General features: G+C 36.0%; 1 protein-coding gene across 3 annotated transcripts in view; it reads right to left on the bottom strand.

The window, feature by feature from the left end:
- Positions 1-16000, bottom strand: part of MYO9A (myosin IXA) — a 307652-nt gene that overhangs the window by 96483 nt on the left and 195169 nt on the right. For all 3 annotated transcript variants that reach the window (XM_025390154.1, XM_025390156.1, XM_025390153.1), the window contains exon 19: positions 8373-8495. In XM_025390154.1, coding sequence (XP_025245939.1) covers positions 8373-8495 — 123 coding nt within the window. The remainder of the gene's footprint in view (positions 1-8372; positions 8496-16000) is intronic.

Consider the following 16000-nt stretch of genomic DNA (forward strand, 5'->3'; position numbering starts at 1 on the left):
GTTAATAATTAGTATGGTTGGATTTAGGGCTACCAGTTTTATTACTGGCCTTCTTGTTTGTCCTCTCTCATTTGTTCCTCCCTTCCTCCTCTTACTCCCTGCCTGTTTAAAATAAGACTTTTGGAGCAGTTTTAGGTTCACAGCAAAAATAAGCAGAACATACAGAGAATTCCCACATGCCCCTTTACCCTCACATGCACAATTTCCCCTATAATTAACATCTTGCATTACTGTGTTATATGTGATGAACCAATACTGACACATGATTAACTATAGTCCGTAATATGCATTAGGGTTCACTCTTTATGTTGGACATTCTATGGGTTTAAACAAATATATAGACATTTATTCACCATTGCATTATCATATAGATTAATCTGACTAAAGTCCTCTATGCTCTGCCTACTCATCCTCCCCCAACTAGATCCTGGCAACTACTGATCTTTTTTACTATCTCCATAGTTTTGCTTTTTCCAGAATGTCATATATTTGGAATCTTATGGTATGTAACCTTTCCATATTGACTTCCTTCACTCAGTAATATGTATTTAAGGTTCCTCTAAGCCTTTTCATGGCTTGAAAGCTCATTTCTTTTTAGTGTTGAATAATACTCCATTGTCTGAATGTACCATAGTTTGTTAATCCATTCACCTACTGAAGGACGTCTTGACTGTTTCCAAGTTTTACCAATTATGAATAAGGCTGCTATGAATATCCATGTACAGGTTATTGTGTGGACATAAGTTTTCAGTCCATTTAGGTAAATACCAAGAAGTTGTTACTGCTGGATCATATGGTAAAAATACAGTTTTATAAGAAACTGTCAAACTGTTTTCCAAAGTGGCTGCACCATTTGGCATTCCCACAAGCAATGAATGCGTGTTCCTGTTGCTCCACATTCTCACCAGCATTTGGTGTTCTCATTGCTTTGGACTTTTGCCATTCCAATAGCTGTGCTGTGGTATCTCATTTTTGTTTTAATTTGCAATTCCCTAGTAACATATAATGTGGAACATCTTTTCATATGCTTATTTGCCATCTGTGTACTTTCTTTGGTGAGGTGCCCCTCCCCTCTGTTCAATATACTTAATATTCCATATTAATTTATCTACTTTTCAGCTATCTTTGTACTGCATTTTAGTAGCTGCTCTAGGGATTACAATATACAAACCTAACTTGTCACAGTCTACTTAGGAGTCGACATTTCACAAGTTCAAGTAAAACAAAGAAGTCTTAGAACTATATATAGACCTCTGTTACTGTTGTGAAATTTATTACATCAGCATACAAATTTTTAAACTTTTCAGTGTTCATTATTCTTGCAAATGCTATTGTAGTATAATACACATAGGGCTTGGCACAGTGTCACATACCTGTAGCCACAGCTACTTGTGAAGCTGAGGAGGGAGGATAGCTTAAGCCCAGAAGTCAGAGTACAGCCTGGGCAACATTTTATGAGACGCTGTCTCAAAATAATGACAATAATAATACACATAAAATATTAAAATCATAAGTGTAGATTATGACTTTTTACAAAAGATGTTCTTGTAACTAGAGCCCAAATTAAACATATGTGTGTGTGTGTGTGTGTGTGTGTGTGTGTGTATATATGTATAAAATCAGAATCTCAGAAGCCCTTTGTGCCTCATCCCATTTAATTTAGCAAGGTCACTGTACATAAACTATGTACTCATATTTCCACACCCCAACCAAGGGTAATTATTATTCTTACTTTTAAGATGATAAGTTAGTTTAACCTACTATTAAAGTTCATATGAATGGAAAAATAAACCATGTACTATTTTGTATTTGTTGCATACAATTATATTCTGTAAATTTTCAGGGCTGTATATTAGTGATCCATTATTTGGCATTACTACCATTAAACTATCCATTAAGAGATGAGTATTTTGTTGTTTCCAGCTTATTATGAAAAATTTTGCTATGAACATAATTGTCTTTTAATTTTTTTTTTTTTTTTTTTTTTTTGAGATGGAGTCTCGCTCAGTCGCCCAGGCTGGAGTACAGGGGCACGATCTCGGCTCACTGCAAGCTCCGCCTCCCAGGTTCACGCCATTCTCCTGCCTCAGCCTCCTGAGTAGCTGGGACTACAGGCGCCTGCCGCCATGCCCGGCTAATTTTTTGCATTTTTAGTAGAGACGGGGTTTCACCGTGTAAGCCAGGATGGTCTTGATCTCCAGACCTCGTGATCCGCCCGCCTCGGCCTCCCAAAGTGCTGGGATTACAGGTGTGAGCCACCGCGCCTGGCCATTAACTGTTTTCCAATATGCTTGTATCAATCTACATTTCAACAGTACCATATAGGGAGTTCTGAACGCTCCCCAATCTTGCCAACATGTTGTATAATCAGTTTATTTCAGCCATGTTGGCGAGTATGTAACAGCATTGCTTTGTGGTATTAATTGGCATTTCCCTCATGAATCATAACATTGAACAGGTTTTACATAGGTGTATTGGCCTTCTGGATATCATCTTTTATAAACTGCCTATTTGAGACTTTTGTCCATTTGTCTATTAGGTTTTCTTCCTTTTAATAGTTCTTCATATACTACATATATGAGTCCATTTTTAGTCTTGCTCTTTTTCTTCTTTTAATGGTGACTTTTTTGGTTTAAACAGTTTTATTGAAATAAAATCTACATACTATTAAAATATATACATTGTAGTTCACAAATCAATGAGTTTTAGTAAATTTACACAGTTATGCCACTATCACTAAAGTCCAGTTTCAGAACTCCTCTATCACCCCCAAAAAGCTCCTTTCTGCCCATCTGCAGTCAATAACCACTTGAGTCACAGCCCCAGGGAACTACCAATCTGCTTCCTGCTGCTATAAACTATCTTTTAAAAAAATATAATCTTTTTTAGATGGCTTTTCCTCTTATTATAAAAGTAATATGTAGCTATTCTAGAAAACTTAATATACACATATATGTCCAGAGAATATCAGCTTGGGTTTAATTTGACTAATGACTAAATTCTTAGAGCTATAAATTAAAAGCTGGTTAATTTCTTCAAACCAATCAGCCTTTTCCAAGGGAATTCACACTTTTACAAAAAAACAAGCTTAACGTATTCTACATCTTCCTTATACCCACAGTTAGAAAGACTCCTAGGAAGAGAAAAATTTAGTTTCCCCTACTTGAAGCAAAGAGTATGTTGACTGTTGATACAATGGCAGATATATTTCCTAGCAACCTGTGGATCCCTAGGCAGCTGAGTATGGAGAGGAGCAGCAGCTTTATCAGTAAGTTTTAGTAGCTATAACAAGCAACAACGTGTATGACCGATTATATTAGGAGAAAGCCACACAACTTCTTTTAAAAAACTACTAAGTAGAGACATAGTGCTATGAAGTGACCAGACTTTGACATACAGGTCCATGTATAAACACTGCACAGTTCTTTGCTTTATGATCAAGTTATATCATCCCAGTCATAACTTAAGGCTTTACCTACTTTGAAAGTTTGGTGGTCAAAGGGACTGACTCATTAAAATCTAACATTAGCCTGCAGAAGACAAACTCTCAAGAGTGAATGTTTTAGAGTATAGTGAAGGTGGTAATTTACCAAAAGGCTGAAATAATACAGAAAATATACATTACAGTCTACCACATTGTTACCTATTTCTATTTATCAGTCTGAATTTTCTTTTTCCTTTTTTTATCGAGTATATTTTATGGTTCCATTTTAGTTCTGCTACCACCTTACTAACTGTTAACTCTTTTTAAAAGGATTATTCTAGGATTTGCACCTTTATCACAGTCTACCTTCAAATAACACTATACCATGTTCTGTATAGTGTAAAAGCTTAACAACAGTATATTTCCACTTAGTACCACTTTACGTGTTTTGGGATACTTTTATTATACATTTTATTTCTACCCCACAATATACTATTATTTTTGTTTTCTATAGCCAATTATTTTAAAAAGAGAAAAGGATTTTTTTTTTCTTTCTTTCTTTCTTGAGACAGAGTCTTGCTCTGTCGCCTAGACTGGAGTGCAGTGGCGCAATCTCAGCTCACTGCAACCTCCACCTCCCGAGTTCAAGAGATTTTCATGTCCCAGTCTCCTGAGTAGCTGGGCTTACAGGTACACACCACCAAGCCCAGCTAATTTTTGTATTTTTAGTACAGACGGGGTTTCACCATGTTGGCCAGGCTGGTCTTGAACTCCTGACCTTGGGTGATCCGCCCACCTCAGCCTCCCAAAGTGCTGGGATTACAGGTTTGAGCCACCACGTCTGTCCAAGAAAATGTGTTTTTAAAATATTAGCCTACATTTCTATCATTCTGGCACTATTCATGTTTTGTGTAAACTCAAATTTCCATGTGGTTTTCCCATCATTTTTCTTTCATATTTAACATTTCTGATATTATAGATCTGCTGGTAATAAATTATCTCAGCTTTTTTGGTCTGAAAATGTCTCTACTTAACCTTTCACCACGCATAGAATTCTAGGGTGACTTTTCTTCTCTTTTTGGTCTTTTAAAGATATCACTCTCTTGTCTCATGGCTTTGATAGTTTCTGATGATCTTCACTTTGTTACACAAAATGTCTCTTTTCTCCCTCTGGCTAAGTTTAAGATGCTCTCTTTTTAACTGGTTTTAGCAATTTGATATAATGTGCCTTGGTGTGTTTTTGTTTGCTCTGATTGTGGTTTACTGAGATTCTTTGATCTCTGCAGTTTTTTTTTTTTTTCCCCATCAAATCAGAAAATATTTTGGTCATTATTTCTTCAAATATGTTTTTCTGTGTCCTCCTCCCTTTCCTCTCCTGAGATTCCAATTACACCTATGTTAGACTGCATCATATTGCTTCATAAGTTATTGCTATTTTCGTTTATTTATTTATTTATTTATTATTTTTTGAGACGGAGTCTCGCTGTGCTCCCAGGCTGGAGTGCAGTGGCGTGATCTCAGCTCACTGCAAGCTCCGCCTCCCGGGTTCACGCCATTCTCCCGCCTCAGCCTCCCAAGTAGCTGAGACTACAGGCGCCCGCCACCACGCCCGGCTAGTTTTTTGTATTTTTAGTAGAGACGCGGTTTCAGCATGTTAGCCAGGATAGTCTTGATCTCCTGACCTCGTGATCCACCCGCCTCGGCCTCCCAAAGTGCTGGGATTACAGGCTTGAGCCACCGCGCCCGGCCTATTTTCGTTTTTTTACATCTTTGTTGCTTTCTCTGGGCTTTAACAAACTATGACTTCAAATTTACTACTTCTGAACTAACAGATGTTAATCCAGTTTATTTTTTATTGTCAAATATTACATATTTAATCTCTAAAAGTTTCATTTTAGTCTTTTTCATATCTTCATTTTTTTCTTTTTCATAATACAAATGGCCCTTATTGGTTCCAACAGGCAGTGAAAGAAAGGACAGAACAACTCTTATCTCCTGAGGAAGTATCCAGAGACTCTGTCATCATCTTCCAAAATAAAGAATCTATTTTGTTCTCATCATATTCATATTTTTTGTTATATCTTTGGGCATATTTAAAAGATACATTATAGCTAATTTGACATTCTTACCTACTATTTACATCGTCTTCATCATTTTAAAGTCTGTCTCTAAATACTGACTTTTTCCCCACCTTGTTATGGGTTATTTTTTTCCTGACTCTTTCTCTGCCTTGTAATTTCTCATTGGATGTTAGACAGTGTGTTTTACATTGTTGGATTTTGTTGTATTCCTTTAAAGAGTGACAAACATTCTTCTTAACATGTAGTTAAGTTACTTAGGATCAGTCTGATTCTTTCAAAACTTGATTTTTAGTTTTGTGAGAGCAGGGCCAGAGCAGTCTTTACATTAGGACTATGTTGGTCCCATTGCTAAAACAATGTCTTTCTGAGGATTCTACCTAATGCCTCATGTAATAAAAGGTCGTTTCACTCTGGCTGATGAGAACAGAACTACTCCTCTAATCCTGTATAAATACCAGAAATTGTTAGGTCTACAGGATTCAGGTGATTAGAATAATCATTCTTTCCCCCATCTCATGGAATTTTAACCCACATATGCAGAGATCAGTAGTCAGTCACAGAGACTCAAGGAGACCCCTCAGCAGTCTAGCTCTTTCCCTTCATACAATGTCCTTCTCCTCTTTACTCTGCCTCACAAATTCTAGTTGCCTCTACCTTTCTATCTCCATCTCTTCAGTTAGCAAGACCACTGGCATTTGTTTGGGTTTCTTCTTCCTGAGCTGTAGCAAATTATCTTTAGGTGTTAATCTGGGGCTTTCCTCATTTATTTCCCCTATTCTCACAGATTGGAACCCCGTAATGCTTACTGTCTAATATCTGAAAATATCTGACTCATAATATCTTTTGTCCAATTTCTGATTGTTTATAGCAGAAGGGCAATTTCTGTATCAGTTAATCCTTTGTGAGTTCTATGATATCATTTTCATGAAAATAAGCATTCAAGGAAGGGCACAGAGTCAAAGACGGCCGGGTGCCATCCATTTTGATCACCTGCAATTTCCTCATCTGCTACTTGGTTTCCTCACCTTTATAATAAATATAATAGTAATTATCCTAGAACAATTGGAAAAAAACTTAGACAACACCTATTAGAAAATGCATATGTGTAAATTTTTGGCAAAGGGCCTGGAAAACATACTATACATTGGTCATTATCTATGGATGGTAGATGACTTTCACTTGTTTTTGCTCATCTATATTTTCCAAATAATCAAAAATTAACTCATTACTTTTTAAATAACTTAATGGTCTATTAGAAATATTAAAGAGGACTCTTTTTCTAAAAATTAAATATAATTCATGAATATAAATTAAGAATATATAAATTTGGAAGGATTTTAAAATACACAATAGGATTGTGATTATAACTAAGTTTTTATTGTACTAGCTATATGGTATTCTTCAAATTAAAGAATGATTTCGGTATACATGGCATCTGTAAAAGATCCAAGGTAACAAAACAAAGGACACTTAACAGCTTAATAATTCTACCTTTCATAATCGTGAGATTAATGTTCCCTTTTCAGACACTGAGCTCACCAAATTACCTTTTGATCAGAATTTGGCTTCCCACGTGGATTTGCTAATCAGGGAGAAATATGCTAATAAACTAACCATTGTATTAAGTCTGCTTATGACTCATATTTATGTTGTATATTAATAAACATATCACTCAACATGATTTTTTTTCTATAACCCATTAATCTTTGCATTTCTAATCTACAAAGTCTGGATTGTGAGGACAGCAGCAAGGTAAAGACAGACGTCCCTAAGCACTATCTTCTCATTCCTCCCGACCAAATGCCATTAACCCATATGATTATTAAGAAGGATTTTTAAAATTCATGGCAGTGATTTCATTATACTCAATTCCCTTTCCTTTAAGCTTATTTGCACATATGAGTTATACGGCTCCTTGATCTTGCTTTTTTTCTTTTTTTTTTTTTTTAAAGAGAAAGCATGTGACCAAACAGCCTTCACAGATTCAAATCTTCCTTTAGGCCTATGGTGAGAATTACCTAAAATAAAATGACATTTCTAGCCCACAATTTGAAGAACTGTGCCTATATATCACACAATGATACATTAGTAGATAATTTATGTTCAAACATCCTAGCTGTAAAAGAAGCATTTTAAAAAGTGTTAACATATACAGATACATCTATCACGAATAAGGAAATTTTTATTCAACAGTGAGCATTGTTCTGTGATATAAACATGAAATAGAGTAAAATTATGCAAAGCATTGTTATCTACCAGATATTTTGCTTATTTTCATAAATATCTACCAAATGAAAAGATCTTAGGAGATAGATGATTTGAGAAGAATGGAAGAGGCAATTTAAAAAGGAATCTGAAAACAATTATTCTGGAAGAAATTTGGTTAACTATTATCATATTTATTCCTAAAAGCCCCGCAAACAAGAACTGGATTTCTATGTAGACAAAAGTAAAATAAATACACAGAAAAAAGCCCTTCAGCCTCATTTAGCTAACTATCAATGGTAGCAGCATGAGGTTTAAGCAGGGAAAAAAAAAACATACATCATTATGCTAACAGTGACATTATCTAAGCAGCAGGGTTTAAAGGCAGATTTGTTTATAACATCAATTTTCTGCTTTCTCCTCACACTGAAAATAACAAATATTCAGATAGCCATTATCCAGACATATGTGGATGAAAAACAAAGGCATCTGACTTTTTTTTTTTCATCTTTGGTTCTTCTTTCCCAAATGATCAGTAATATATGGCTTTTTAGTCACATAAATTAAAATCCTATTCGAGTACCCTGCAGATCACTTTAACCTTTCAACGACAATCTGAAAGATACAGATTCTTATTTGTTTTAAGCAAAACAGGAAATAACCTGAAACTGGGCACTGATGCTGGGAGGTTTTTTCTTCTTGTGTAAATGAAGAAGAGACTTGGTAATGCGATCTTGTAGTGTCAGTCTTGTCAGGTGCTTTAAAGAATTTACTTCTAGCAAGTGCTGAAAGAAGAGAAAAAATAAATTGCTCACATAAATTAATCTAACAATAAGCCAAAATTCTCAGCCAGTTTTCATCAGTTCCTATCTATATGTTCATTTCCCATCTTAAATGACTGTGATGAATATGAAAGACTGATATCCAACATTCATTCTATTCTCTAAAAATAAAAGTACACTTCACAAACTCTCTTGCATCTAGAGTTCTGGATATCGTTTAAGTTTACCAGTAAAAGGCCCACATGTGAAACTGGGAAGGTGTAACTGAGGAAGAGGCTCTGGCTACTAGTTCTGCTTCTGCTAGCAAAAATGCACATACTTTATGTACCTTTTTTCTGTAGTTCCAGCCTCCAGACACTAGTTTTGTGAATGCTCAGAGGCAGAGTGCAGAACATTTGTGTTGTCATCACAACTATACTAAATGCAGCTTAGCTCTGGAGCAAATAGTTGTAGTAGTTTCTGCCAGATGGCTAAATTACACCACAGGCAGTATATACCTGCAAGTAGCAGCTGCACTGACAGCTTCCTGATTTCCTAGCTTTCTAATTACATCTAGCGACATTCCTGCAAATGTTATTTTAACCTGTGACTTCTAATGATTTTGTAAGTGCCTACTTAATTCCCTTTCTACTTAAAAATATCTACTGTAATTATTGTTATCTCAAACTGAATCCTGACTCACAGAGACAACAACTAAATACCAGGGCGACAGTCGGTGTGCCAGGGACATACACAAAAACAAAGCATAGGCTGGGCACGGTGTCTCATGCCTGCAAACCCAGCACTTTGGGAGACTGAAGTGGGCGGATCACGAGGTCAGGAGTTCGAGACCAGCCTAACATAGTGAAACCCCATCTCTACTAAAAATAGAAAAATTAGGCAGGCATGGTGGCGTGTGTCTGTAGTCCCAGTTACTCGGGAGGCTGAGGCAGGAGAACTGCTTGAACCCGGGAGGCAGAGGTGGCAGCGAACCAAGATCGCACTACTGCACACCAGCCAGAGCGACAATGAAAGACTCCGTCAAAAAAACAAAAAAACAAAACAAAACAAAAAAACAAAGCATAGTCCCTATTAAGCCTCATCATGATGTACTATACTATAAATTAGGAAAATAGGAGTTAGACATGAAGCAACTAAAGTATACAAAGATAGTTAAACCACACAATATTTATGGTAGTGAGTTTGTAAATGGAAAGAATGTATCTATACAGATGTAAACTATATGTCATTTAAAAAGTAGTATAAAGTCAATGTATGAGAAACACAAGATTGTGTTAAAAACATGACAAATTTTCAAGTCTAAAGGTATTTATTTTGACAATACAAACATTAAAAAAACAAAACCATGCAAATTGAAAGAAGTACAACACACATGTAAACAACCTGAATTAAGGAAATGTTATTTCCTACAAATGAAAAGGTTTATTATCTGTATGTAAAAAAAACTTGTAAAAATTCTTAAATAGATATCACAATAAAAAAAAGGGCAGATGATCTGATGAGGCAATTCTCAAAGTACAGATGGCAAGTAACAAAATCACAATCCATTCAATCTCACCTGTATTGAAGGAAAATGTCATTTCTTTTAAAAAAGGTTTTCTGCATCAGTTTGGCAAATACAAGAAAGACTGACAAGAGTCAGTATTCATGAGGTGGTGGGGAAACATACACTATATACCCACTGTTCTTAGGAATGTAAATTATTATAACTTTCCTAATGAGAAATTTCAAATCTAGATATTTATTCTAAGGAGTTATCAAAAAAGATCTGTTTTTTATAATAATATACTTCAAAAATAGTGAAAAATTATAGATACACAATTATATAGAATTATTTATATAAAGTATGCTTCATTTACACAACTGAATACTCCGCAGCTCATAAAGTTACTGTAAACCTATATTTCCTGACATGGGAAAATATTTGCAAACACTATTGATCAAAAAAAAAAAAAAGCCATGTAAAACAACATACATGTAAAAAGGGTATTTGTGCTAAATATTACACAGTTTTGTTTTACTTTTATTAGCACTTTTGAATTATCACAACTTCACTGTATGTATACTCATGAAAAATAATTTTTCATACTAGTCAAGAATCAATTAGAAGAATTCACAGGTTACCCTTATGTAAAAACAAATTAGCATTGAAGCCTAAAATAATTTCCCCACTTCCACTTTTAAGATACTACTGAGAAAAAGACCTTGGAAATAAAGTTTGAGTTTAAATTGTTTTTCACTATGAAAAAAACACCAGAGGGACTATGTAAAATAAAATAACTACTAAAAAATCTTTGCTGTCAGGTACATTGTAAAAGTTTGTAAAACCAAACATGACATTCATTTCTGCCTCAGAGTCATTCCAATTTTTTTCATTTGCTTGGAATACTCTGTTGCCAGGCCTTCACAAGACTTGGTTCTACTTGGCACTGAATTTGTACTTTAAATGTAACTTTCTCAGGAAGTTCTTGCTTAAATACTGAAAAAAAATAGCCTACTTCTATGTCAATTACATGTCACTTAATTTTCAACACTGCATATAATATCATCTAAATTATTTTTTCATTTATTTGTTAATTTGTATATTGTCTTCTTCTTCTCTAAAAAATAACCTCCTGGAGTGCCAGGCACTGTGGTTCAGGCCTGTAATCCCAGCACAGTCAAGGCAGGCAGATCACCTGAGCTCAGGAGTTGCAGACCAGCCTGGGCAACATGGCAAGGTCTCTTCCCTACTTAAAGTACAAAAATTAGCCAGGTGGTGGCGAGTGCCTGCGGTCCTAGCTATTCGGGAGGTGGAGATATGGGAGGATTGCTTGAGCTCAGGGCCAGAGGCTGCAGTGAACAGGGATTGCGCCACTGCACTCCAGCCTGGGTGACAGAGCGAGACACTGTCTCAAAAAATAAAAAATAAATAAAAGATAACCTCCCAGAGAATTCTGACTGTACCGTTCATCCCTGTACCCTCAATTTCTAAAATAGTGTCTGGTTCAGAGTAGGATTCAATAAATATTAGTTTGAATGAATTAAATACCTAGTAACTGGCCAGGTGTGGTGGCTCACGCCTGTAATCCCAGGCGTGAGGAGGCCGAGGACAGTGGATCACCTGAGGTCAGGAGTTTGGGACCAGCCTGGCCAACATGGCGAAACACCATCTCTACTAAAAATACAAAAATTAGCCAGGCATGGTGACAGGTGCCTGTAATCCCAGCTACTTGGGAGGCTGAAACAGGAGAATCGCTTGAACCTGGGAGGCAGAGGTTGAAGGGAGCTGAGATTGCACTACTGCACTCCAGCCAGGGTGACAGAATGAAAATCCATCTCAAAAAAAAAAAAAAAAAAGCTAGCAACTAACGAACTTTGAGCAATGCTTTCCCTATCAAGTGGAGATAAGACTTTTTCCCATATACCTAACAATAACCTGGTCAATCAACAAATGTTCAGAGTCATTACTACAGGTCAGGCTCTGTTGTAAGTGCTAGGGATACATTGCATTCAAGTTCACGCTATTGGGACATTAAAAAATAATTCGATCGTGCATAAGGTTTATGAAAAAAGATAAAATATGACCATAAATCTAGAGGTAAAGGGATACAGAGTTATTTCCTTTCTTAGGGCTTCAGTTCCTTGTCTACTTCTTTCCTTTCTTAATTCCATCATTATGGTTGAGTTTATTAAGCTTAGTTAACCAGTTTATTATTTTTTTCAACAATTATCTACACTTGCTGTGCAAGGTGCTGTAGACAAAAAGATTAATAAGATATTGCTTGATTATAGTCTAAATGCTTGAGTCTCCCAAAATTCATATATTGAAACCTAATCCTGGTGTGATAGTACCAGGAGGCAAAGGAGAGGGGCCCTTGGGAAGTAGCTGGGTAGTGGTATTAGTACCTTGATAGAAGAGGCCCAAAAGAGCTGCCATGTTAAAACACATAGAAGGTATCATTCCATGAGGAATGGACCATCACTAGGCATCAACTCTGAAAACTTGATTTTGAACTTCCCTGCCTCTTGCGCTGTAATATATTTCTTTCGTTTATAAATTAACCAATCTAAAACATTTTATCATAGCAGCCCAAACAAACTAAGGTATTTCTCATGTTATTAAAAAGGACTAAAATGGGTAATAAAATTAACTTCAAGGCTGGGCACAGTGGCTCGCACCTGTAATCCCAGCACTTTGGAAGGCCGAGGCAAGCAGATCACTTGAGGCCAGGAGTTGGAGACCAGTGAGGTCAATATGGCAAAACTCTGTTTCTAGTAAAAAAACAACAACAACAACAAAAACAAAAAACAAAAAAAAAACAGCCGGGAATAGTGGTGCATGCGTGTAATCCCAGCTACTTGGGCGGCTGGGGCACAAGAACTGCTTGAACCCAAGAGGCAGAGGTGGCAGTCAGCCAAGATCGTGCCACTCCAGCCTAGGTGACAGAGTGAGACTTTGTCTCAAAAAAATAATAAATTCAAGATTTGAGCCTAAGTGACTGTAAAAATGTACTAGGGGAGCGACACAGTAAAATTACTTTGAGCATGAATTTTGAGACAAGGAAGATATCAAAGTACAAATGTACAACTGGGCTATGCAGCTGTCACTAAAAGAATGTAATTTAAAAAATAGGTGATGTTAGAAAAGTAGATCTAATACAAGTGACAGTTTCAAGTTATGAGGGAATAAATTCAACAAGAAAAATGGGAAAGTACTACCAAAACAGAGCTATCATCTTGTGGAAGGATGAACTTGAGCTCATGAAAACAGCCTCTGCATTTCAAGTGGATGCTTGTCTGATTCAAACTAGGCTAACTTGTTATCCAAAAGTGAACAGCTGTGTGTCATCTCAGAGACAAAGTTGTACAAACTAAGTGCTGACTGTGGCTCCTGTCAACAGGTTTGATGGAAAGGCTCCCTGTAATAACAAGGATCTCAGATTGTTTTGACTTATCCTGCAAAACCCAACCTAGATGTCATCCTTTCCACTCACTACTTCCACCCATCCACACTCCATCCCTACCTAACTCATCCCTACTTCTTAAATAGAGAACTTAGTCTGGGATGAAATTAGTGAGTTGAGGATATTTGGTCTCCTACCACATACTCAAAAAATTCCTCAGGATAGGGATATATCTTATCTAGCATAGACTGTGTAAACAGAAGATATTTTAAATAAAAAGTTAAAATGAATTAAAAGTAGTAAGAAGTTTAAAACATATATATTCAATAAGTAAAAAGGTCAAAAAGTTAGTATGAGTCTAAATTTCTTTCCCTCAATGATCTTTTTTCCAATAGCTTTACTGAAACAAAATAAGCTGCACGTATTTAATGTATACAAATTATGACATATTTATATAGCTATGAAGCCATCACCACAATCAAGATAATGAACATATCTATAGCCCCTAATGCTTTCTTGGTTCCTTCTCCCACTTTGCAACTCCTCTCTTTTCCCTAAACCCTGCATGCTGCTTCCTGGAAATCTTTTTGTTTTTTGAGAGTGGGGTCTCACTCTGTCGCCCAGGCTGTAGTGCAGTGGCGCAAACTTGGTCACTGCAACCTCCGTTTCCCGGGTTCAAGCAACTCAGCCTCCTGAGTAGTTGGGACTACAGGCACTCGCCACCATGCCCAGCTAATTTTCTGTATTTTTAGTAGAGACGGGGTTTCACCGTGTTGCCCAGGCTGGTCTTGAACTCCTGAGCTCAGGCAAATCCGCCCACCTTGGCCTCCCAAAGTGCTGGGATTACAGACGTCAGCCACCGCACCTGGCGTCTGGCAATCTTTAATCTACTTTAGGTCACTGTATATTTTTGGTTTTTCATCTTTTTTAAAATGACAAATAATAATTTTATATATTTATGGGGCACAATGTGATACTATGATACATGCATACATTGAGTAGTGATTAAATCAGGCTAAATAAAATATCTCACATACTTATTTCTTTGTGGTGAGATCACCTGAAATTTACTTGTACAGCAACTTTGAAATATATAATACATTATTATGAACCATATTCAACCTGCTACGCAAAAGATCACTAGAACCTGTCTACCTGAAACATTATCCTTTGACCAGTGTTGTTGCTTTCCCATCCCACTTCTACACCCCAAACCTTTGGGAACCATAACTCTACTATATACTGCTATGAGTTTGTCTTTTTGTTCTTGTTATGGTTAAAAGAAACTTTTTATTTAAAAACAATATGACATTTTAATTCTAATTAGCATTCATTAAGTAGCCAGTTTTTAATTCCTGGGGAACAAATATGTATAAATATCAAGCACTATATAATTCATAATTACTAATGTACTTAACATTAGATAATTAAGTTAGTGTCTTCCTCCTTTCCAATTTGTATGCCCTTTATTTCTTTCTCTTGCTTACTTGCTCTGGCTAGGACTTCCAGTATTATGTTGAATAGAGAAAGTGGTGAAAGTGGGAATCCTTGTCTTATTCTGGATCACAGAAGAAAAGCTTTCCATTTTTCCTTGTTTAGTATGTTCTCTGTGAGTCTGTTGTGTGGTCTTTACTGTGTTGAGGTACATTCGTTCTGTCTATATCATGAGAGTTTTTATCATGAATGAGTGTTGAATTGTCAGATGCTTTATCTGTTTCTATTGAAATAACTGTATAATTTTTCCCTTAATTCTGTTAATGTAATGTATCACATTAATTGATTTGCATATGTTAAACCATTCTTGCATCCCTGGGATGAATCCCATTTAGTCATGATAAATTATCTTTTTAATGTGCTTTTGAATTTGGTTTCTTAATTCCATGAGGATTTATGCATCCATGTTCAATCAGAGACACTGTCCTATAATTTCCTTTTTTGTTGTGTTCTTGTCTGGTTTTCTTATCAAGTGCTTGAAAACAAGTTTGGAAGAATTCTCTCCTCTCCATTTTTCTGAAATAATTTTAAAAGGACTGAGATTCACTCTTCTTCAAATGTTTGGTAGAACTGAGCAGTGAAGCTGTCAGGTACTAGACTTTTCTTTGATGGGAAACTTTATTACTGATTTGAACTCATAGTCGTTACCAGTTTCGTCAGATTTTCTATTTTTTCATGATTCAATTTTGGTAGGTTGTATGTGACTAGGAATTTACCCATTTCTTCTAGGTTTTCCAAATAGTTGCCTTATAGTTGTTAGTAACAGGCTCTTATGATCCCTTATATTTCTGTAATATCAGTCATAATGTCACCTTTTCACATCTCTCAATTTGAATCTTCCCCTTTTAAAATTTTGTCTAGCTAGAAATTTGTCGATTTTTAGCTTTTCAAAACACTAACTCTTAATTAATGTTTTGTATTTTTTAAGTCTCTATTCCACTTATTTCTGCTATGAGCTTTATCATTTATTTTCTTCTATTAACTTAAGGTTTATTTTGTTCTCATTTTTCCTAGTTCCTTGAGGAATAGTGTTATTGGTGGTTTACTGGAGATCTTTCTCATTTACTGATATAGACAATTATTGCTATAAACTTCCCCATTAGAACTGCTTTTGTTGTAGACCACGGG

Source organism: Theropithecus gelada, chromosome 7a (assembly GCF_003255815.1).
Source record: "Theropithecus gelada isolate Dixy chromosome 7a, Tgel_1.0, whole genome shotgun sequence".
NCBI classification, from domain to species: Eukaryota; Metazoa; Chordata; class Mammalia; order Primates; family Cercopithecidae; genus Theropithecus; species Theropithecus gelada.